This window comes from Ostrea edulis, chromosome 9 (assembly GCF_947568905.1).
Source record: "Ostrea edulis chromosome 9, xbOstEdul1.1, whole genome shotgun sequence".
NCBI classification, from domain to species: Eukaryota; Metazoa; Mollusca; class Bivalvia; order Ostreida; family Ostreidae; genus Ostrea; species Ostrea edulis.
In genome coordinates this window covers 40,456,880-40,481,086 of record NC_079172.1, presented here as the reverse complement: position 1 = coordinate 40,481,086, position 24,207 = coordinate 40,456,880, and the positions used below count along the sequence as shown (strand labels likewise).

At 35.4% G+C, this 24,207-nt stretch overlaps 2 protein-coding genes across 2 annotated transcripts; one reads left to right on the top strand and one right to left on the bottom strand.

Moving 5' to 3' along the window:
- The first annotated feature begins 10,090 nt into the window (after positions 1–10,090).
- Positions 10,091–12,143, top strand: LOC125659458 (heavy metal-binding protein HIP-like). The gene is made up of 2 exons (XM_048891128.2): positions 10,091–10,352; positions 11,607–12,143. Exons 1-2 carry the CDS (start codon positions 10,166–10,168, stop codon positions 12,044–12,046), a joined length of 627 nt encoding a protein of 208 aa, XP_048747085.1. The 5' UTR covers positions 10,091–10,165; the 3' UTR covers positions 12,047–12,143.
- Positions 12,144–19,082: 6,939 nt separating this feature from the next.
- LOC125659736 (uncharacterized) lies at positions 19,083–21,914 on the bottom strand. Its single transcript, XM_048891502.2, has 2 exons — positions 21,607–21,914; positions 19,083–19,488 (listed from the first exon to the last, which is right to left on the bottom strand). The coding sequence occupies exons 1-2, from the start codon at positions 21,748–21,750 to the stop codon at positions 19,135–19,137; spliced, it is 498 nt and encodes a 165-aa protein (XP_048747459.1). The 5' UTR covers positions 21,751–21,914; the 3' UTR covers positions 19,083–19,134.
- Positions 21,915–24,207: the final 2,293 nt, after the last annotated feature.

Here is a 24,207-nt window from a genome sequence, read left to right as displayed (position 1 = left end):
GACAGTCGTGTCTAAGGTTTAATTCTGTCAAAGTTATGATACAATTACATGTACTACCAAGAATTTCACGAATATCCAGAAGTAAAGCAAGATGAAAGCATATGATATAAATGTTTTCAGGCACGTAGGTATTTTTTTTTCAAAAAAGTGGGGGGGGGGGGGGGGGGGGGGGGGGGGGAGACGTTCACTTCACAAGCGTCTGAAAATTCTTGAAAAGCAAAAACGAAACAAATATAACAAAACCCAGTTTAAATCCTAAATCGCGGGGGATGGAGGGCAAGAGATTGATCGATTCCTTAAATTTTACAATTCAAATATTTTATTTTATTAATGGAGGTAGTTTATAGATCAAACTTTGTTCATAAAATTAACTAACTATGCATGTTCAGTAAAAAAAAAAAAAAAAAAACCTTTGGCACTCCCTTCTATTGCTACGTGTTTGATAATTATTTTTGTGTACATTTGAGTAAGCTGATTTACACTAACATTGATTTTCAAAAGATCGAATTACACATGAGTAAACATATTTCAACAAAAATATTGCATTAGAGAAGCATGTTCGATAAAATTAACATGTTGCGGTCATTGACTCCTGATGTACATGTATATTTTTGTCCACAGTGTGAAATGATTACAAGATAATACTTGCATGCTTTGTTTGTACATGTAATTTCTGAAAAGTAATAATGAAAACTTGATATTTAATTGACATCCTTACCCTGGTATAATTTTTTTTAGGACTGCGAAAAATCACACAAGGGACACATAAATATAATCAATGACTAAAAGTATTGTATAGCGTCAGCAATATCATTTCAAATTGTCAGTAATTACACTATTCCTTAACTGGCACTTATTTACATGTACAATCAGAAATAGTAAATCCTTATAATGCTGCAATGAATTGAGGACCGCAACCAAACTCAGCCAGAGTTTGTTTTAACATGGACCGCAAGCATTCTCTCGCCAAAGGGTGCGTTACGCAAGATTCCCTTACATCTCTGTCAACACTTGCAATCACGTGACAATACAATCAAATGATATACACAGCCATTCTCATTTCCTTTCCTATTAAAAGTTCTAGAAACATGTGATACACCAGGCTCTTTCATAGCGCACTGGCACTTTGATAAGTACATTTTTACCATTAAGCTGTTTGTCTCTTATTTTACAAGTGTTATGGAATGTTTTACAGCCTTCCTTACTTTTGATTCCATGTTTACAGTGATCTCTACCACGTGAATGACCTACATTCATACGCATAATACGAAGTAGTTCCAAATTTAGTATCAGAAAACCGCGATTTTAAACAATTTACAGTAAGCACCCATCAAATTGCACCAAAAGCATTTCATAATATGACTAAATATTTAGTCCAAAACATAAATGTTGGATTATTAGAAACGTTTACAAGATTTCTGTAAAAAGCCGTTGACAGAGGTCTAGTGCTCGTACAATCTAATTAGAATTAGATGTTAGATCCGCTCACATACTCGCTACACAAACATCTAACATCCCATAGAGGGTCGCGTCAGAGGTCAAATTTGCAATAGCCAATCAAATTTCCCCCTTCATATCGCAATTCCATTTTATGTAAGGAAGAGAAAAAATGGCTGCACCCACGATCGTGACTTATTTATCGCGTGTTTTGTTTAAATTTTAAACTATGGCGACATCGGGGGATCTTTTCATGTATACTTCAACAAAGATGACGTGTAGCGAGTATGTGAGCGGATCTAACATCTAATTTTAATTAGATTGGTGCTCGTAGCGCACGAACCCTTGAGTGGAGAATAGGACCGCAACGTGTTATGCGCCACCTGTATACAGGGGGAAATATCTCGCGCTGCACTGTGAAAAATGCCTTAAGTTTGATTTTGACGCATATAATATTTCTCACACAAATCGTATATATATGCTGGGTTGGTTGGGATTCCATCATTTCCTCTACATGCTATCAATTTTACTCTGCAAAACACACAGAAGTTTAAACATATTGATAACCGTCAATCATACACTGTGATTTTACTTGGGTTCCCTTTGAACAAAATGATTTGAGAATTTTCCATATAATTTTGAATAAAGACAATATTCGCTGTGCTGAAGATGTGTATTTTAGTGAGAAACTTTGCTTACGTTAAAAGGATTCTCGGACCCCTTACGCCACAAGATTTTCACCCCCCTACGCCACACAGGGTTTTCAGTCAAATACTCGGCATATCATGATTTTGTGTTGGTTTTTTCAGTCGAATATTGAGTCCCATTCAAAGGTAATGTTTCTAGTCAAAAAAACTTTGGAGTTTATGCAGTAGGAGTGAAGATTTCTCATTAAATACACCGAAAAATATACCCGGCGCCTACCCTACTTGTATATTGTCGAAGTGTTTGGGTATTTCCAAAGAGTTCTAAACTCCCCAGTTGCTAGTGCTAGCTTGCCAATAACCACTGTCTTCCGTGCAATACCTTTGGCTATCTAGATTTATTTTGATTAAACACAATCAGTCTTTGAATACTTATTGACCTACTTTCTTCGCTTCGAATTCACATCCCCGCGCTACACCGATCACAGTCCCCGCATGTGGCATTGTACACGGTGGTCATCCTCATCTGTTAGGTACTGAGTTGACAGATCTAATGGAAATTAAGAGTTTTTCTGGTGACAATTTGATTGATGATATATTGTTTAACCTCCCTCTCAAGAATGTTTCACTTATATGGAGACGTCACCATTGCAGGTGAGGGGCTGCAAAATTTAGGCGTATGTTAGGCGCTTACGGTCTTTGAGCAGGGAGTGATCGTTATCGTGCCACACCGGGTGTGACACGGGACCTCGGTTTAAGCGGTCTCATCCGAAGGACCGCCCCATTTAGTCGCCTCTTACGACAAGCAGGGGTACTTAGGACGTACTCTAACCCGGATCCCAACGGGCAATTTGTATATATGTGTGATTAACTGTCAAGACAAAATAGTAAGGTAATAAGATATGGGACATTTTATACTAGGAAGAGGGAGCTTGAACTGATGTCAAGTTATAAAATGGTAGAATAAAAAACTCCCCTCCCCCTAAAACGTGAATTTTCGAAAACATTTAAAAAATCTAAGCCCTTTTTGAATCCGAATTTTATATTTTTGTTTCAGATACCATGGATGATTTCACGTGCTACTACTGTAGCTTCTCGACATCCCATTTCGAATAATAGTAGAACATTGTATCGATAACCATGTTATTAAATACGGACAATAAGTCATCAACCATTTCCAGAAATTTACATACTGATAAAGATTGTTACTACTTTGTCTCAGCATGTAGCATAAAATTCCTTGTCAATTATTCGTGATGTAATAAATTGAAGTGAAAAATTCCCCAAACTCCAATTTTCCTGCTTTTTCTATATAAATAGCCCGTTGCTATGGAAACGAGTCACTTTTCAGAAGAAGTGTAACAATATTTTTTAAAGAGTTTATGTATTTCAATTGAATGATGACATTTATAGTGGAACATTTTTCAGTGCGTGCCGCAATATTTTGGTCCTTACAGAGAATTGCTCTTAACACGTGAAATATCAAGGCTATACAATGAGAAAAAGACAAATTCATAAAGTTACCAGTGACACCCAAGCGAAAATATAAATGTATATGTTACAGTAACCTACCAAGAACTAAACCTTGAAGTACTACCTACCAAAGACCAATCCACATGTAAATTAGATGTATCAATACTAATTTCTATAGTGGCTGACACATGCACCAAAAAAAAAAAAAAACCCGCACAAACATAAAACTCAATCGAGATGGATGGACAGGGATAAATACACACCCCTTTGTCCATCGTGACCAAACCCTTAGTTGATGGTACAGTCATTCTCTATCAGATGAGGACATGTTTTCCGACCATGCATAACATGCAATTTGGTGTCAATGTAATTTAGTCTGATAATTATGCAGACAAGGCTTTTTGTCATGCACTTGGCACATTCATTCACTGGTCATTTGTTATCATGTTATAGGGCTGGTTCTTGCCCTATTGTTTGATATTTGTCTCTTTCGACACATTTCTCATTTTCATTACATTCTTTGAATTTTACACCACATATACTTGTAAGTACATGGATTCAAATATTCACACTTTCAAATATTTGAATAAAATTGCAATTGAAGCCTGATTATGTTTGTCACCATAAGCAGAGCAGACGTGTAGCCAGAAAGAAAATGAAGTATACGCAAAGCATAGCAAGGGGTCTGAGGACCGCCATGTAGCCCCCAGTGGGTAAGAGCAAACCCCATGTGGGGGTTCAGGGGGACGCTCCTGGGTTTTACCAATGAAATCACCTATTTTTGTGCATAGAAACAGGGTTTCTTGTCAATTTCGAAACCCAAAAGAATTCACAAAATTATTTTCTAAAGTGTTTTTATTATACCAACTCATCGTTTGTACGTGGACTCACTTTACATTCGTTATATGATTTTCCCCCGTTGTTTTCGACAGCATTGTATAATCATGCATTGTAAATGTTAGTGATGAAATGTGAAGATAACGAACAGTGATCAACCTCATAACTTCTATAAGCAATACAAAATAGAGGGTTGGGTAAACACGGACCCCTGGATATACCAGAGGTGGGATTAGGTGCCTAGGAGGAGTGTACATCCCTTGTCAACCGTTCACATCTGCCGTGAGCCCTATATCTTGATCAGGTAAACGGAGTTATCCGTAGTCAAAATCAGTGTGCCAAGAACGAAGAATATCCTAATCCGTCTACTACATGTACATACACTGTATGATGTACATTGATATGATATCCAGCATGATGTTAATGATTTGAAATTGATTGAATGGACATTATGATGCTGATTAAATCCTAAACTGGGATTATATAATGAAGTTATTTTTAGTCACAAATATCTTAACAGCAAAGTATCGCTCTCTTCTCTCTTTCAAATAATATGTACGTGGTTGCGTACTTGCTATAGACAGCTACGCGTTTGCAGAATATTCTGTGTCTCTGTTATAAGATAAAAAGATGCAAAACTCCACGTATTTTTGTATCTGATAGTTATTTTTAATCCAGCTTTAATGTAATATACATAGAAAATAAGCAAAACCCGATGAAGAGCATACAACGTGTTTATAAATGCAAAAAAAGGGGCAATTAATTGCACTTTTTATTAGAAGAGAAGTCTTTTCCACCATATCTTATTTCAAATACAATTCATTAAATGGTCAATACTGAGTAATTCGTGTGATTCTTATTATCCTCTACATTAAAATCAACTTATTACCGATAACCAAAACCGGAGTTTCCGATAACATTCAAAACAATCAACCGGATTTCCGATAACGAATTAAAATCTTTATTTCAACGACACTGACCATATGCTATATTGTTGACAGTAAGTAATGGTTGATGAATTGCAAAAAATGTCGGGTTGAATTTACCTATAATAAAAATTGTGACCAATAAGCCTAACAAAATTGATAAATTCTACTTTTGTACACTTCCTATTCTTCTACATCAACACTATAGAATATATCTGCGCATTTTTCTTGAATTTTGATATTTAAGGTTCAACACAAACCGGTTGTCATACCCTAAAAGAACGTCAATCATAATGATTTTCAGCAAATAAACTTACCAGTCAGAAACCACTTTCAACCGAATGTCCGATAACAACCGAATAGCCGATAATGCGTTTACCCGTGTGCTCCTGTTTGGTAAGAGAAATTGAAAATCACGGTAGGATTGGGTCAGTATATATAATCATATCAAAACAAGGAAATGTCATTTTGTGCTAATCACAGATTATTAACGTTTCGGATCACAAAGATATGAGCGGGGATGAGAGGAAGCTGTAAATAAATACAACATAAAAACGGGGAGAGCATGTGCGCTGTATAGTTTTACTGTAAATACAACATAAAAACAGAGAGAGCATGTGCGCTGTATAGTTATACTGTAAATACAACATAAAACAGGGGGAGCATGTGCGCTGTATAGTTTTACTGTAAATACAACATAAAAACAGAGAGAGCATGTGCGCTGTATAGTTTTACTGTAAATACAACATAAAAACAGGGGGAGCATGTGCGCTGTATAGTTTTACTGTAAATACAACATTAAAACAGGGGGAGCATGTGCGCTGTATAGTTTTACTGTAAATACAACATAAAAACAGGGAGAGCATGTGCGCTGTATAGTTTTACTGTAAATACAACATAAAAACAGGGGGAGCATGTGCGCTGTATAGTTTTACTGTAAATACAACATAAAAACAGGGGGGGGGGGGCATGTGCGCTGTATAGTTTTACTGTAAATACAACATAAAACAGAGAGAGCATGTGCGCTGTATAGTTTTACTGTAAATACAACATAAAAACAGAGAGAGCATGTGCGCTGTATAGTTTTACTGTAAATACAACATAAAACAGGGGGAGCATGTGCGCTGTATAGTTTTACTGTAAATACAACATAAAAACAGAGAGAGCATGTGCACTGTATAGTTTTACTGTAAATACAACATAAAAACAGGGGGAGCATGTGCGCTGTATAGTTTTACTGTAAATACAACATTAAAACAGGGGGAGCATGTGCGCTGTATAGTTTTACTGTAAATACAACATAAAAACAGGGGGGGGATGTGCGCTGTATAGTTTTACTGTAAATACAACATAAAACAGGGGGAGCATGTGCGCTGTATAGTTTTACTGTAAGTACAACATAAAAACAGGGAGAGCATATGCGCTGTATTGTATAGTTTTACTGTAAATACAACATTAAAACATATCAAAACAAAAGTACGTACCATATATCCTGTGTTTAGTGAACCAGAAGTGATAAAAGAATTAGGTAGGTTACATGAGGAATATGTTTTGGTTCCAGCTAACAAAACTTGTAACAACATTGTCTTTGTAAGGCTCATTATTACAACTGTATTTTAAACGAACTTGGCATTAATTCCACTTTTGCTAATCGTACTTATACTCCAACTACCTTTTCAAAAGACGAGATTCTTCAAAACCCTGCTTCAGTTTAAGACATATTTAATATCCAAGTCAATGGGTCGGATGAATATGAGTTACCGTACCTATAATGGATTCCTATACTTCATAAAACCCCTTACAAACAAAGATACCTAGCTGGATCCAGTAAATGCTCTACCAAGCCCCTATATTTGCTTCTCACGAAAATATTAACAGCTGTGAAGGAGAAACTTTAAACGAACTGTGCCAGAAGTGGTGTAAATCAAATGTAGATTCTAAAAAATTCTAAAGAACTTTTAGTAAATTTGAAATAGCAAAACCTTTCTCGAATCAACAACATCAAAACGTAGGACTTTTCAACACTTCACACGACCATTCCTCACTATAAATTAAAGACTAGATTTTTTGACATCGTAAACAGTAAAGTCTTCAACAAAAATGGAAAATGCAAATATCCCTATCTAGTGATTAGTCATCCAAAAAATTACTTTGTTAAACGGCACTCTGATTCCACGCACAAGTACTCTGAAGTTGAAATAAAAAAATATTGTAACCTGTTACTTGATTTTCTACTTTTAACATGTTTGGATCAATAATAATTAGTGACATTGTATTGTGCATTACGATGTATTCCTTCAGAAATGGTCCCGTATATTTTGACATGTCTCATGTTTACACGTGTTCCGATAGTTAAGTTATTCATTTACGAGTTTAGAGCAATCTCGAGTCATTTCATGTACTTACGTGCATTCCCTTGAATAATTCCTGTTGTAATTACCAGTTTTAGTTTCACGAGGGGTAGTAGTAGTAATAATATTGGGGAATGTCGGGTGGGTATTTACATTTCATGTTTTTGGCTGCCATCATCTTTTTACGAGTGCAGTATCACTCGTCACTTCCGGTTTGGTGACGAAGATATTTACGATGGTTGTGAGATAGTATTTACTATGTGAATCATTTAGACGTATGAATTAATGTTCTTTACAATTTGAGGTTGAGAATTCGTTGGTATTTATTACATACTACATGTAACCAGTCATATCTTAAGGAACTATATTTGTTTACGGTATCGTTGATAGTAACTGTATTCATGCGCACACAAGACAGAGTATGTTTAACCTACATGCATGAGATATTGTGATATTTATTTACTTGTTTAGATTAGCAAATTGAGCTTCTTAATGTATGCTACTCAGTTTTAATTATTGGTACTTATTGATATTCCTTTCGCGCTTGTACGGTAGCCTGTACGGGAAAAAGTAGTTCTGTGTGGGAAATTGTGTGGGAGCCGATGCCACCGTACAAGTCGCTGATTGGTTAGAGGCCTGTACGGCATATTTTGATTGGTTAACTGTAGACATGTGGTCTAGGACCGAAGGTTATATAAGTAAGCTCGCTACGTTACTACGGCAGATTTCTACAAGTTGAGCGGCGGTAACATTCAAATCTCTTAGAAGAAAATTAAGGTGAGACTACTCATAATGTAATAATCATAGTAAAAACTTAGTTAGAAATCTCCTACCACACTGGACAACCAAGACTTGTATTTCTGAAAATTCAGCACTTGTATAAAGCCTGTCGTAGTATACAGAGTTCACCACATGAAGAGATTTTATTTGTGCCTTGTTTTGTTTATTCATCATAATAAATACAGATTAAGACTGAAAAGTTTCTAGTATTCTTCATCAAAAATGGAAGAGAAGTGTGACCGAGATATTGTTTATTGAAGTTAAATGATCTTTGGAATTATCCTGACATGAGTGGATCTGCTGGGGATTCAGAAATATACAAGCAAACCCCTATCCTTGGGTAGCTTACAATATGCTTCCTCATTGACAATATATCTTCGTTGTCTTTGGTGATCAGGTCTTCCAACAATATGTTTGAATTCCCATGGGCACAAATTGTGTTCCTTTGTTAGCTGACCTTTCTGTATATTCCTATGATGCAGAAGTTATTCAAAAACTTCTACGTGAAAAGAAAAAATCTCTTGCTGTGGCCTTCAATTCGACATTTAGATATATCGACGACGTGTTCTCTATTAACAATAATAATTTTCATTCATATGTCGATTTGATTTATCCTAGTGAACTCGAAATAGAAGACACCACAGAGTCGTCCACTTCTGCTTCATACTTAGATATTTTATTAAAGTAGATATTAACGGTAAACTAACAACTCAACTTTATGACAAACGAGATGATTTCAGCTTCTCCATCGTCAACTTCCCATATTTATGTAGCAATATTCCATTATTAACTGCATATGGTGTTTATATATCTCAACTGATTCAATACACAAGAGCTTGTTCTGCGTATGATCAGTTTTTGAATCGAAGCAGGCTACTGACAAACAAGTTGATGGCGCAGGGGTCCAACAGTCTTGTTTAAAGTCAGCATTTCGCAAATTCTATGGTCGTTATAACGATCTAGTTTGCCAATTCAACCTATCATTGGGTCAATTGTTATCTGACTTGTTTCATACCGATTGTTAGGCGGTTCTTGGCACACTGATTTTGACGACGGATAACTCCGTTTACCTGATCAAGATATAGGGCTCATGAAGGGTGTGACCGGTCGACAGGGGATGCTTACTCCTCCTTGGCACCTGATCCCACCTCCGGTATATACAGGAGTCCGTGTTTGCCCAACTCTCTATTTTGTATTGCTTGTAGGAGTTATGACATTGATCACTGTTCATTATCTTCACCTTTCATACACATTTAATAAAAAATAAAACTGAACAGAACACATGCTCTCACTTTTGTATGTTATCAGAAATATTATATATATCATTGACAGCTTCCTCTAATCCCGCTGCACTATCGATACTATCCATAAGAATAATAATGCGTGATACTGATCAACACGAATGACATTTCCTTGTATTGATACATGTATGATCATAGAAGCTGAAATTATCCCGATTTTCATAAAGTTGGGTCTTTAGTTTGTGTATACAAATAAGCAACTGTACACTTGTACATCGTGTGATCAATGCAAGTGCACTGTCCCAATTTGGTCTGTATCTTTATTTCATGGTGTCTTTACCACCTACCTTATCTAGGGAAAGTCTATTGTTCAGATTATCTATATAAAGGTTTCTTGTTCTAGAGCATTTTGGTTTAGTATTAGATAACGTCAAGCTAGATCAACTAGACATAGAAATCAGAAAAAAATATCGATAATGAATTTTGTTTTCTTGGCACTGAATTTGATATATCTAGTTAGTGCAAATGACACTTACCATAGTAATCAGAATGCTGAAATTCTTCGTAAACTCGCGGATTTAGAAAACAAAGTATCAGTTCTCGACGAGAAACTAGAGTCATGTCCGAGCGGAATCCTAAATCCCGAATCAGACGGAGAAATCAGTAAGTGCATTAACTGTCTAGTTTGAGTACAAGTATTTGAAGTGACATTGCACGTGTTAATCCATGTAATTCACAACTGTTCAATATTAATTGCGAATAACAAACACATCAGCTCTATTTCTGCATCATCATTGTGTTCTAGCAATATTACACTGTTGTTTTTCATAGTTTCCTTTCACCCTTTCTACTTGTTAATACGACTCAAAATATTTGAATATCCACGCATGTTTGAATATTTAGATATAAATCAATGATGACTTTGAACCAATGGCGCAATAGTACTGAATTCGAAGGCCGTCAAAATGGCTAACACGTCATTTAATGCGGTCAACAATGCACCCCACCCCTGATATATCTTTATAACTGATATATTTCTATTTTAAAAATGTCACAGAAACATACTAGTATATTTACATTTCCAATGTTTTGACCTTCGATATCTTTACAAATCGAAATGATAATGCGAATACTAGTATTAATGTGCGTATGAATCTTGGTAGATATAGTACGGGTATTTTAACAGCTAGGAATATTCCAACAGAAATGATAGTAAAATGTAAACATAAAAAATACATTTAATTTTTAAAAAATGCATGATGGTATGAACAGCAACATTTCACACCATGCTGCATAATTGTCATGAACACCAAGTGTGTCCCAACATGCGGGGTGTAGGCTATGTTGTAACCGGGGTGTAGGCTACCGAAGCGGCAATGTAGAAGGTGGAATTTCGTTTTAGCATACTATCTCAATTTATGGATATATTTCGCAGGAAGGCATATGGTTACGGACGAAAGCATTAATTCGGGAATATATGGAAACAATTATGTTCACTGTCCACTTTCTAGTTTTATCAAACTCCTCAACACAATTCCGGCAATCGGGGCAAGTTTGGCACTACCTCGTGTCTATGATCAAATATCGGGACAACGCTTTGTTTTATCGTCACTTTTATATGACCAATAATTACCGCATGTTTGGGGGGGGGGGGGGGGTGTACTTGGTGATGAAGCGCTAACGCGCTTTGAACATGAAATATACCAGCGTAACGCGTCGCAGTTCACGCCCTTGTGTATTTAAAACAAATGAAATTTATTTCTTGAATATACCTACACCCTGTCAGTGGTAATTAAATAACTTAGAGAACATGTCTGTTGATGATGACGTATTTTGTCAGCCGTAAAATTCAGTGTATGGTTAAGAGCGATTGTGCCAATCTTAAAGTGATTCTAATACATACTGATTTTACTGCAGGAGACAGACGCATTGTGCCTCAAGGCGCAGCCTCTCCAGTTGCTTTCTATGCACATCTTTCCAAAGATCTGACGAATCTGGGATTATACCAAGCCATTCACTTTGACGAAGTTCTTTTGAACGAGGGTAATGGATATTCAGTTCATGCTGGCGAGTTCGTGGCCCCGGTTCCCGGTCTCTACGTTTTTTCTTGGACTATTTCAGTCAGCAATCGAATGTGCTTGAAATATGAAGTGGTTAAAAATAGTGCCGTTTTGTCTTATTTCATAAGTGATGCTTATGATCACGATGATTGGGCCGTGTCTTCAGGTACAGCTATCACTCGGATTAACACCGATGATCGCGTCTGGATCAGAACGTCCGACTTTCTAACCTGTTCCCATACCGTTAAAGGCGTTGGATATGGTACATCGTCTTTCACTGGGTTCTTGCTTCATTAGAACGATCTATTTCAAAATCAAAATAATTTTCTTATTATGTTCAGACGTACCATGATTATGAATTGAAACATTTTGAAATAAAAGAAAAGCCTCTCTCTCTCTCTCTCTCTCTCTCTCTCTCTCTCTCTCTCTGTAATGGTTGGGTATGGATAACAACAAAAACGTCTGTTCGAAACACACCCACCAAGTCCCCTAGTCGGAATTCATTGTAGTGTACACAATATAGAGACCCAAAACAAAAGTATCATATCTAAACTCCAAACGTCTCACACTTTGTCGTTTCAAAATAGAACTATTGCGTTCTTGAGACTGCTAAAAATTGGCTGATACGGTAGAGAACAAAATAGCTCAAATTGAACATGATGCTGTATTCTTTATAAAAAGTCAATCCTGGTAACTGAGTCAAATGTTCAGGATCTGTTTATATTTCTATGAGGAAAAACGAATTGACTGGTCCAGAAGGGGGTTTGGGACCTTTTTGAATGCATACATTAGGATGAATTCAAGAAGGTTCGCCATAGATGACTCGTTAGCGTGTTTTAGCAATCATGAAGTCCTCATCAACAATAATATCTACTGTCTTTCAGTTAAAAGGAAACCCAAATAAATAGCGTTATCAGGTAAAATTGACCATGACATCAATAGCCGAGATACTGGTATGATTATATTTGGAACAACTTCTTGCTTGCATAATACAGTTACAACACATTGGGACGACGGTAAATGGAGCGCCAAATTAATATAAACTCAAATAATTAAGATATCTTTAATTATTTGAAGATGTCATCAATTCAATTTTTACGCACATCAATTCAATAATTGCGCACAATATGATTAAATCAATGCACTCACCAATTCAATTGATGAGATCAATGGATGAATTGATATGCACATCAAATGAATTATTGCGCGCAATAATTGAATTGATGGAGCGCAATAATTAATTTTATGTGCGCATCATACAAATTATTGCTCTCTTCAATTTGATTGATAAGCGCATGTATGTGAGGTTCCGTGGGGATCCGGGTTAGAATAGGTCCTCAGTACCCCTTGCTTGTCGGAAAGGCGACTAAATGGGGCGGTCCTTCGGATGAGAATGCAAAAACCGAGGCTCCGTATCACAGCAAGTGAGACACGATAAAGATCCATTTTTATGTGCAAAGGCCGTAAGTGCCGAGCATAGGCTTAAATTTTGCAGTCCTTCACCGGCAATGGTGACATCTGCATATGAGTGAAAAATTCTCGGGAGGGACGTTAAATGATATGAAATCAATCAATCAATCAAAATCATTTACGTGGTGAAATCATTGCTAACAAAAATTAATTTGAACCACGGCATAAATGATTTGATGATCTCTTTAATCTATATTTTTAATCATTACAATGTTTTTGTATAAGGAATTCATGCACGCATCAATTTTGTTTAAAGAAAACAACATTTCAATGAAAGAGATATGTAATTCAATTGTGCATTTGTTGAATTGAAGATATCTTTAAATCATATAGTTGCTCTCTCTCTAAGAATTATTGCACGCATCAATTGAAGAGAGGAATATTTCAATTATCGCGCACAAAAATTGAATTGATGCGCGCTACAGTTCAAATGAAAAGGACACTAATTCAATAAATGCGATCATTAATTGAATTGATACGCCCGACAATTCCATGGAAAAGAGCAATAATCCAATTATTGCGCGCATAAATTAAATTGATGCGCGCTCTAATTAGATTATTGCACTCTTCATTTGAATTGTTGCGCGCATCAATTCAATTGTTGATATTATCAATTCAATTATAGCGCTCATTACTTCGGCAGAAAAATCAATGCTATCAATATTTCAATGAATGCGCGCAATTTTTCAGAATTGAAGATATCGTTAATGATTTGACGAGATCTTTAATGGAATTGTTGTGCACATCAAATGAATTTGTGATATCTTCAAATAATTAAGATATCTTTAATTATTTGAGTTGGTGTTAATTTGGCGCTCCATATCGGTAAAGATAACGAACAGTGATCAATCTCATAACTTCTATGAGCAACACAAAATAGAGAATTGGGCAAACACGGACTCCTGGACACACCAGATTAGGGGCTTAGGAGGAGGAAACATCCCCTGTCGACCGCTCAAATAGAATTTGCGAAATACCGACTTTAAACGAGATTGTTGACTTGTTTGTCAGTAGCTTGCCTCGATTTAAAAACATCATACAGAGAACAAACTCTTGCGTATCGAATTAGTGGATATATATACACACCATATGCAGGGGATGATATAATATTGCTACAGAACTATGGAAAGTTGACGATGTAGAAGCTGAAATCATAAAGTTGAGTTGTTAGTTTGTCGTTAATATCTATTTTCAAAGGCTTTGCTACGACGAATTGCCACAATTATTTCATCGAAATGTCGTCATTACAGTCTTTCATCGTATTATTGTATCTTCATGGCGATGTCACACTGGAATCTGAGCAGCAAACATTAACGTTTGCGATGGTTTTTACTTTGATATCTGTACTAATTGTAATGATAGCAAATTCCTCATGAATTCGATGTATTTGTGAACAATGCGCATATGAATCTTGGTAAATATAGTACGTGCATTCTGGCTGGGAATTCAGACAGAAGTGAAATTAAAATGCAGATATGGGAAAAGAGTACCGATTCATTTTCCGTATCCCTCAATACTAAACTTTGACGCTCGCTAGTCAGCTATATTGATTTTAGACAAATGAGCGCCAAAATGTGCTCATTCCAAGTGCTAATAAAAATGACAAGATTATATAGGGGCCCTGTTGTTTTTATATGTCATATTTGTACTTTTCTACAACACATAACGATGTGCATTGAATCGCACCCTTCATTTTCAACATACTCTTACCATGGTACGTGTAATTTCCTTAGTCATTTCTCGAATTTGTGCGATAACTTTTCATTGTGATAATTCTTTTACACTTCTATGATATTTCTTTCAATTTCAAACAATTTCACGCGTGATATTAGCCAATAACAAAACACCTAGACCTAGATCTTGGATAAACTGCGTTTCATTACATATCCAGGGGTTTGGTGCTCTGATTCCAAATGAAAAAGTAAACTGCAGTTTACAAGAGTATGAACTACAATGTTTACTTATCATGAACCTTATATTTGATCATATTTTACACCCAACTACATTTTTCTTTGACTTTTGTTGTATAAGACATATAGAATTTTATGATTTAAATATCAGAAAATATCATCAACGAAGCATTCACGGATAAACTCCCGAAACCATTTCATGCGTAATATCATGGTTTGTTAATAACTTTATAGCCAAAAGTATTGCGGTTCATAAGATTTAAAAATTAGCAATAACAGGAAGTTGACACGTTGTGTTGAATAAATTTTGCCTGTATTATTCAAGGTATGCACTTGTTTGAAGATAATCAAATATATATATATATATATATATATATATATATATATATATATATATATATATATACCTGATCAGGATATGGGGCTCACGGCGGGTGTGACCGGTCAACAGGGGATGCTTACTCCTCCTAGGCACCTGATCCCACCTCTGGTGTGTCCAGGGGTCCGTGTTTGCCCAACTATCTATTTTGTATTGCTTGTAGGAGTTATGAGATTGATCACTGTTCGTTATCTTCACTTTGCATATATATGCATTTTGCCATTTGTATTTTGGGAAGGTGACAGTGGTAACAGCTGCAATGCCATAATGTCAACATGCACTGAGGTCTTATTTGTAGATATATAATACTTATGTGGGTATACCTGCACAATGCAACTGATAATACCTTTTAATCACAGTGTAAAACAAACTGAAATAGCTCTCTACAAGGTAGAGGTATGGTTTTCAGTGTTCACTAACCAATTAATGATTGGATCAGCTGGTTATAGACCGGGAAAGTTGATATAAAGTTATATTTTAGTGAATATTGAAATTTGAGGAGGATGCATAGTTCTAAAATATTCTGAAGATAATCAGGTGCTATACCATAGTCAAGTTTTGAAAACGTATGACCTTTCCTTCTTTCTGATAATTTATTCTACTTCAATGATTTAAATAGTGCACTTCTTGAAGAATTCACACTTATTCCAGTAATTATCCGTGCAGCCTATATCTGCATATTCCCTAGTAGTTCAGACCCATTTTCAGTACAAATGTCCCAAACCATGCGTCCAGATTCCATTACCGATCTATGAAAGAGAAATGAGGTTTAATCAAAGTGTCAGACTGATATCAGGTTTTAATTTACATTGTTGCAACAGAAGAACTGTAGCTCTTTGAGAAAATATTGGGACAGATAAGATCTGCAGCTAACATTGCTGATGCTATCCCTATTTAGAATTCGTGTATGTGTCTTCTGAATAATTTCTGTAAGTATTCCTACGTGTACCTGGCATTTGAATTAGCATAATTATTAATACAAATCATCATTACATAAATATATAACTATACACAGCTAAATTACATATAAATATATTTTACGCATGTAAGCTTAAATACACAATTATACCTTATATAGACACAATTGTATCTTGAACATACACATAATCATACATATAAATGTCCTACTTCGATGGTAGTTCAAGTGTCGTATTGACTGAGAAATGTCATTCATGGTTTTATCATATTATTGAATAATTCAAGCATCGAAACTCGCTACTGGAGCCTTCGAAACGATACCGTTTTTGTACATAGCTATAGACTGCAAGACCCAGTAGGAAGTAATTCAAGAAGTGAGCCTTTGTTTATCATTGACTAAATAGTATACAACTTTCAAACCAGCTATTACGAGTAGAACATGTAGGATTTACCAAACGATACGTGATCGATCATCTTTAAATATATCAATGTAACTATAATTCAACAGCTGTTACTCAAGTTCGTGATAGAAGTAACATTTTCTTAAAAATTATAGTGAAAGATGGTAAATTACTTTTTTAAACACCACTGTAATACACACTGCAACACCTTCAAGATCTAGTCATGGCGAAAAAGTGAAGATAACAAAAAAGTGATCAATCTCATTAAACCTATAAAGAATACAAAATTAAGAGTAGGACAAACCCGGATCCTTTACATACCATAACCTTTTCACTAACTTTCCAGTTTCAAGTAGCTGGCCACTATAGGTAGTCAACCATTCTCTTTTTAAGTAGCCAGTTATTAGTAGTTGGTAACTAGTAGCTAACTTTACCGATCTATCTTCTTACAAAACTCCTTCCCTGAACAAGGAATGGCAACTCATTAAAACATTTACAAAAGACACATGTGCAAAATGAGTTGGATAGATAAAACCAGTCATCATGTATTCTCATTTACATGACTACCAACGTTTTAACGCATGTAACAATTTTTATCCAGACAACATACATCACATGAAAGGTGAAGAGAACGAACAGTGATCAATATCATAACTCCTATAAAGGTGAAGATAACGCATAGAGATCAATCTCATAACTCTTTAATTTATCGTGAGGTATGATCGTGTTAAATGTTGAAAAGTCATACGATTTGATGTTGTTGATTTGAGAAAAGTTTAGCGATTTTAAATTTACTAAAACTTCTTTAGAATTTTCTAGCATCCACATATGATTTACACTACTTCTGGCTTATGTAGTGGAACAGTACGTTTGAAGTTTCTCCTTTACAACTGTAAATATTTTTATGAGGAGCAAAGATAGGGGCTTATTAGAACAGTTATTGTATCCAGCAATGTATATTTGTAAGGGTTTTTATGAAATTTAGGAATTCAGTATAGGTACGGCAACTCATATGTATCCGACCCATTGACTGGGATATTAAATGTGTCTAAAACTGAAGGGACAGTTGAAGTATAAATACGATTAGCAAAAGTGGAAGTAATGCCTAGTTCGTTTACATACAGTTGCAACAATGAGCCTTACAAACAAAGACAATGTTGTTATAAGCTTTGTCAGCTGGAACCAAAACATATTCCTCATGTAACCTATCTAATTCTTTTATCACTTTTTGTTTACTAAACACAGAATGATAGATGTTACATACTTTTGTTTTGATGTGTCTAATACGGGATTTTGATATTCCTCTTAGACTTTTAATCCATTTTGTCAATGTTTCTAGTTCTTTTTCATATTTAGTACATCGTCTGGCATAACCTTCGACGGAATCGATGCGAAAACACAATTCTAGAGTGTTCCATTCAAATGATAAACAGGGTACTTATTTACATTTGTACGTTCCCAAATACTATTCTCAAAATAAAACATCATGAAACTTCCAGAGGCTTAAAACAAAGTTTTATGTGTCAATAAACAAATCTAGTATACCTGTACTACACAGTAATATTCATTTATAGAATTGAATAAAATACTCAAGATAAAAAATGATTGTTAACGATATCGAATATATATTTATAAATGCGTAGAAATCTTGTCTTTAATTTTGTTAATTTTTTGGCTTTGTTCGTCGTTTCTGCCTTGGTTTTTTCGGTTCCCGATCTTTATCTCCATCGTCTTTAAATTCCTCTTCTTGCAAGGGGAGACTACACTGTATGTAGTTTTGAATCATCTCAATTTTGCCACCACCATTCAAACACCTTACTAGTGCACTCGTAGGTTATTTGTGTCAAAAAACAAATCTACTATACCTGTACTACACAGCAATATTCATTTATACCCAACTATCTATTTTGTATTGCTTGTGGGAGTTATGAGATTGATCGCTGTTCGTTATCTTCACCTTTCATAGAATCGCATAATAATATTCAAGATACATAAATAACTGCCATTGATATCGGAGATATATATTTTGAAATGCGCAGAAACTGCTCCATTGTATATCATCTTTCATTTTATTTTGTGGGCCGTCGTTTCTGCTTTGTTCGTTGTTTCTGCTTTGTTCGTCGTTTCTGCTTTGGTCGTTGTTTCGGTTCCTAATCTTTATCTTCACCGTCTTTAAAATCTACTATACCTGGACAACACATCAATATTCTTTTATCGAATTGCATAAAATACGCAATATACAAAATAACAATTAATGATATTGGAGATATATATTTAGAAAGCTTTATTTGCATTTTATTATTATTGTCAGTGCCTTGGTCGTCGTTTCTGCTTTGTTCGTCGTTTCTGTTCTTGATGTTTACCTCCAGCGTCTTTAAATTTCTCTTCATGCAAGGGTAGACTACGATGACGTATGTATAACCATCTCTTGCGATTATATTTCCGTTGTTTTTCTCCCATATACCTAGGCATGACACCATTTTGGGCGGTTTGCTCCCTTTTGGGAAAGTAGTATGGATAATTGGAATATCCATATTTCGGGAAGGGATCGATTTCGTTCTTGTATTTCTTGACTCCACCATTAAACCACTTTTCTAGTGCACTCGTTTTCGCTTTCTGCATTTCTTCTCTGAGATCATCCAACAACTTTTCTTCGCTAATCTTAAATGAATAATTAAAAAAAATCACTTATCAACACACACGTAAGTGAATACAAAAGTAGCAAATGAAATTCATACACTCTGGTAACAAAATATTACCTTCACTCAAAAATTCGACATGAGGATAACCAGAATACAGCATATGTACACTGCTACTTGATAATGCAATGGTAATTGAATTCTAACATACTGTAATAGACTGTATAGCATATCTGACAGTTATTTCGAATATCACAAGTACACATTCTTAAGATTGGAAAAGTTAGCTACAAGTAACCAGATACTAGTAAATGACTGACTATTATTAGTCCGCTACTTAAAATGGGAAAAGTTAGCTACTGAAGGTCACATAACAGCAACCTGCTACATATACTGAAAGTGTAAAATGTTAACTACTAATAAATAGCTAGTTACATTTACTTAAAATGTTATTTACTAATAGCCAGCTACATGTACTTATAGTGTAAAAAGTTAGCTATTAATTGCCAGATACATGTACTTAAAGTGTAGAAAGTTAGCTGCTAATAGTCGGCTACATGCACTTAGATTGTAAAGAGTTAGCTAGTAATAGCAGCTACTTGTACTTAAAGCGTAAAAAGTTAGCTTCTAATAGCCAGCTAGATTTCCTTAAAGTGTAAAAAGTTAGCTACTAATAGCCAGCTACATGTACTTAAAATGTAGAAAGTTAGCTGCTAATAATAGCCAGCTACATGTTTTCATTATATATTATATGATTAATTACGGGTTATACAAATGATACGAAGTGATTTTGATAATTGAAAATGCCATTAGTCTTCATGTACCACGCATAAGAAAATCAATGATTTATACCTTATGAAGTAATGTACACTAACTTTCAAGTTTTTGTGGAAAATATCGAGTGGTTGCGTCTTTGCGCTTTATAAATGATTAAGTCCTGGCTATATAAATGGCAACGAGTGATTCTGATATCTCAATATGAAATCAATTTTCATACATCACCCTTAAGGAAGTCAACTACATACGTATGCAATATATTTTGATAAAAATCTCTTAATTTCAAATCTATATCAAAATCCTTAAGTGTCTAGCCATTTGCATTAGATGCTCGCTTAGTTAAGCATCACTCTAACATCTGAATATGCCGTCATTTTACAGATGTCATTTTAAAGAAAAACATCTACTTAAATATAACGTTTTACATGAAAACCTTAACAATCACACCAATCTTCAGAAATCATGCAGAAGAAAGTCAGCTATGCATATGTTTTGAGTATAGGAGTAACGAGATCTGTTCTTATCTTGCATTCAGAGGGTCAACATATATATTTTGGCTGTCAATATTAAATGAGAAACATTTCTTAATGTTTAATATTAAACATGTTAAATATTGTAAAAATAATCGTGAACCATCTGAATATGCCATCATATTACAAAGGAAATCTATTACCTAAGTATTTTGATGGAAGATTCCCTTGAATATCACATATTAAATGAAAACGTGAACGAAATACGTGTTTCTGTACAATGTGTACAAGGCTACACACCTAAGATTATAGTATCTCTTCATCATATCAATCTTTAAAAAAGGTAATCAGCTCTGTATATATTTTGATGGTAGGTATCGAATCTGTTAACAGACATAAATACCATATCCAGTTGATAATGGAATATTGCAACATAGATATTGGAAAATGACAATGGAGAAGCTGAAGTTATGCCATTTGTCATAAAGTTAATTATTTCATAAAGATCAATTGTATTGTATCTTGTTTAACGTCTCTCTCGAGAATTTTTTACTCAGATGAACATCACCACGACAGGTGAAAGGCCTCAAATTGAGGCCTTTGCTCGGCTCTTACGGCTATTGAGCAGTGAGTTCTTTAGCGTGCTTCACTTACTGAGACACGGAGCATGTTTTTAAGGTCATCTCCGAGGACTCGTGACATTCACACCTGATGTCGAGCGTCTAGCAATGAAACTATCACGACTTATTTTAACGACTTAGGTCTGTCGCGACCGGGGTTCGAACCCCGGCCTTCCGCATGCGGGGCGAATGCTCTAACCTCTAGACCACCGCGGCGGTGAATTAAAAGTAGAAAATTACCATAAACATCATGACATTCAATGATGAACTTACCGTGGACGTAAAGGCAAATCCGAAGACAGCCAAAAGAATACAGAAATTCATCTTGTCTCGATGATTATTCGAAGGACAATCACTTACGCGTTCTTTGCCGGGAAGCTTCTTATATAAACTTGGTCCTTTAAGAATTGAAAACATCACAATTAAGAAGTGTAATCATTGGCAATCGTGATTTAACCTTGGAGGGTGGAGTAATCTTTTAGTTTTCAGTTAGACAATTCTACTTTGTTTTCGGTTATAATAGACCACAGAAAGTGAAAACAAATTCTCCCCCACACAATATTGCATAGTCACAACAATGTAACCACAGATTTTAAAATGCCTACTAAGGTTACTTTAAAGGCCGAGAAAATAAAAACCGCCTTCAAATTTACCTGGTCTGTGAACCCTTGTCAATCAGGAGAAATTAAGCTTCAGATTGGATGCTAGAAAATGATGGACATTTAGTTACTAGTCTTTGTGTATACCTTATCTATCTTAACTGGCGATCGAGGCGTCCGTGCAATCGTTTGATGCTTACCGCGTAATCCAGCTCGATAGGTAAATGGTTTTGGCTTTTTCACAATAATAGTAGTAAATTTTGCATACAATTACATAGATCATAATAGAAAAATAGTAGGTTTTTAATAATTATTATGGATTATTGAACAATTTATACGGACATCGATTTTATGCTAAACAGATTCATTATGAGGAAGTATATTGTACGTTAATGATATCTTGTTTACACTCAGTTGAAAATTTATAAGCGTAATTTCCCACTTGAAATATGGAGACAAAAGTTCAACTTATCGGAAGAGAAATTAGCCGCTATCAGGGCTCTTTCTTGTGTATAATGGTTGGGATTGGGATCCAGAGGAAGAACAAATTCTTCGTCTAGACCAGTTTTGGAACTGTCGGAAAATACGAATGTCTTGTTTGTGTAGGGCATGCGTTATGGACGAGTCACTCAGACAACTTTGGTAGGCAGATAATTCTGGTGTGCGGTCCAGAAAAACTAATTCAAGAGAATAAAACTTTCTAAGCTGTTTTGGAATATATATATGTACCCCGGTAGTCATCATGGGGCGTAGGAAGATGATAGGTACATCAGCTGTACATAGCCAGAAAATATATCCCAGTGCACAATAACTCCCGTCGGAAACTATGTTTAGCAGTCAAACTTCGTCGGATACTGGGTATCCGACGAACGAAGGCAGTCAAATGGATAAAAAAAAAAACACTTTTGAATGAAGAATATTCTGACTAAGTTTTCAATGGCTAACGTTCTCATTTATATAAAATAAATTTATCGACCTTTAGTTTTTACGTTTAATTCATTAGATTTGATTATCAACGGTTCGATTAACCTGCACAAGTAAAATCACTATCATGAATATTTCAATCATACAAAATTGTACAGGTAATGCAGGTAACAGAGACAACATCCTGTGTATTTGGGACGGCGGTATATACAAGCTAGCAGGATTCCCTCGGAATCGGGGATTCACACTTAAATTAGCTCAGCCCCTCACTTAAAGACCCAACTTTAAGTTAACACCCCCAAATTGTTAGCCGTCTGTCAATCAAACATTTAACAGTATATCTCAGGTGGAGTGATACCTGTAGAGACTGTGGTCTGGAGGGATTCCAGAGAGGTGTTTTGATAACAATAACGACCAGTACCTACTGACATTCAGTAGATCTTGAGGAAGCCCGGTATTCTAGAGTTTTGATAGCATTGACCTGTATATTTTCTCGTAATTCAATTGTTTTTAAAAATACCCCGAACAACGCAATTGTGATATAATTGTAATTTCCCCCCTCCATATACATGTATTATAAATTACACAATCAGAAATCAAACAATAATTTGCCAATTAATTTTTAAAACTTGTAACTTACCGAAATAATTTATATCATCAATTCATGATAGTTTTATATTTATAAAAGAAATTATTCATTGAGCCAATGACTGAGAGTACAAGAGAGAAAGAGGGGGTGGTGTAGACTGTGTGTCATCTATCCATAGGGATACAACCATTATACAAACACTATGACCACAGAAACACTACAGACGGCCCTGTGACCTTTCTATGGACATGAAAAGTATACACAGCACCCGGATCTCTTGGCCAGGTAAATAACAATGACCATAGATGAGCTCCGTCAACATCCAGTGATCCGTAAAGAAACCGTACGGTATTTTATTTGGGTCTTTAACTTACTTGAGGAAAACTGACCAGTTGAAAACCTCGACCTTTAAGGAATATCCGAGAATACAAAATATAGCAATATTTTGATTTAACGTACGAAGTTTGTGAGAGTAGTTTTGAAATATGGTATTTACATCTATTTTCCTTTCTTATGTTATTCAAACTATTGGAAACATCAACATCCATTTTTTTTTCACTCACCGACTGCAATTGTCAAAATGAAATATCCATACTGTCGTTATTCCAACAATGAAATATTGTTTTGTTGTTACGTCAAGCAAAATCTACATCTGCAATACTGGTGACCATCATCTTAGCCAATAAAGGCCACAACATCACATTTCTTTGTATATATGTAAGACTCTAAAGTGCGATGGTCGCTCCAAAGTGCGATTGTCAC

Bases quoted from the DNA above. Each gene is read 5' to 3' on its own strand.
- LOC125659736 (XM_048891502.2), bottom strand. From the start codon at position 21,750: ATGTTTTCAATTCTTAAAGGACCAAGTTTATATAAGAAGCTTCCCGGC. The intron at 19,489-21,606 runs GTAAGTTCATCA...TATTCATTTAAG, and splicing joins GATTTGCCTTTACGTCCACG to ATTAGCGAAGAAAAGTTGTT.
- LOC125659458 (XM_048891128.2), top strand. From the start codon at position 10,166: ATGAATTTTGTTTTCTTGGCACTGAATTTGATATATCTAGTTAGTGCA. The intron at 10,353-11,606 runs GTAAGTGCATTA...ATTTTACTGCAG, and splicing joins CGAATCAGACGGAGAAATCA to GAGACAGACGCATTGTGCCT.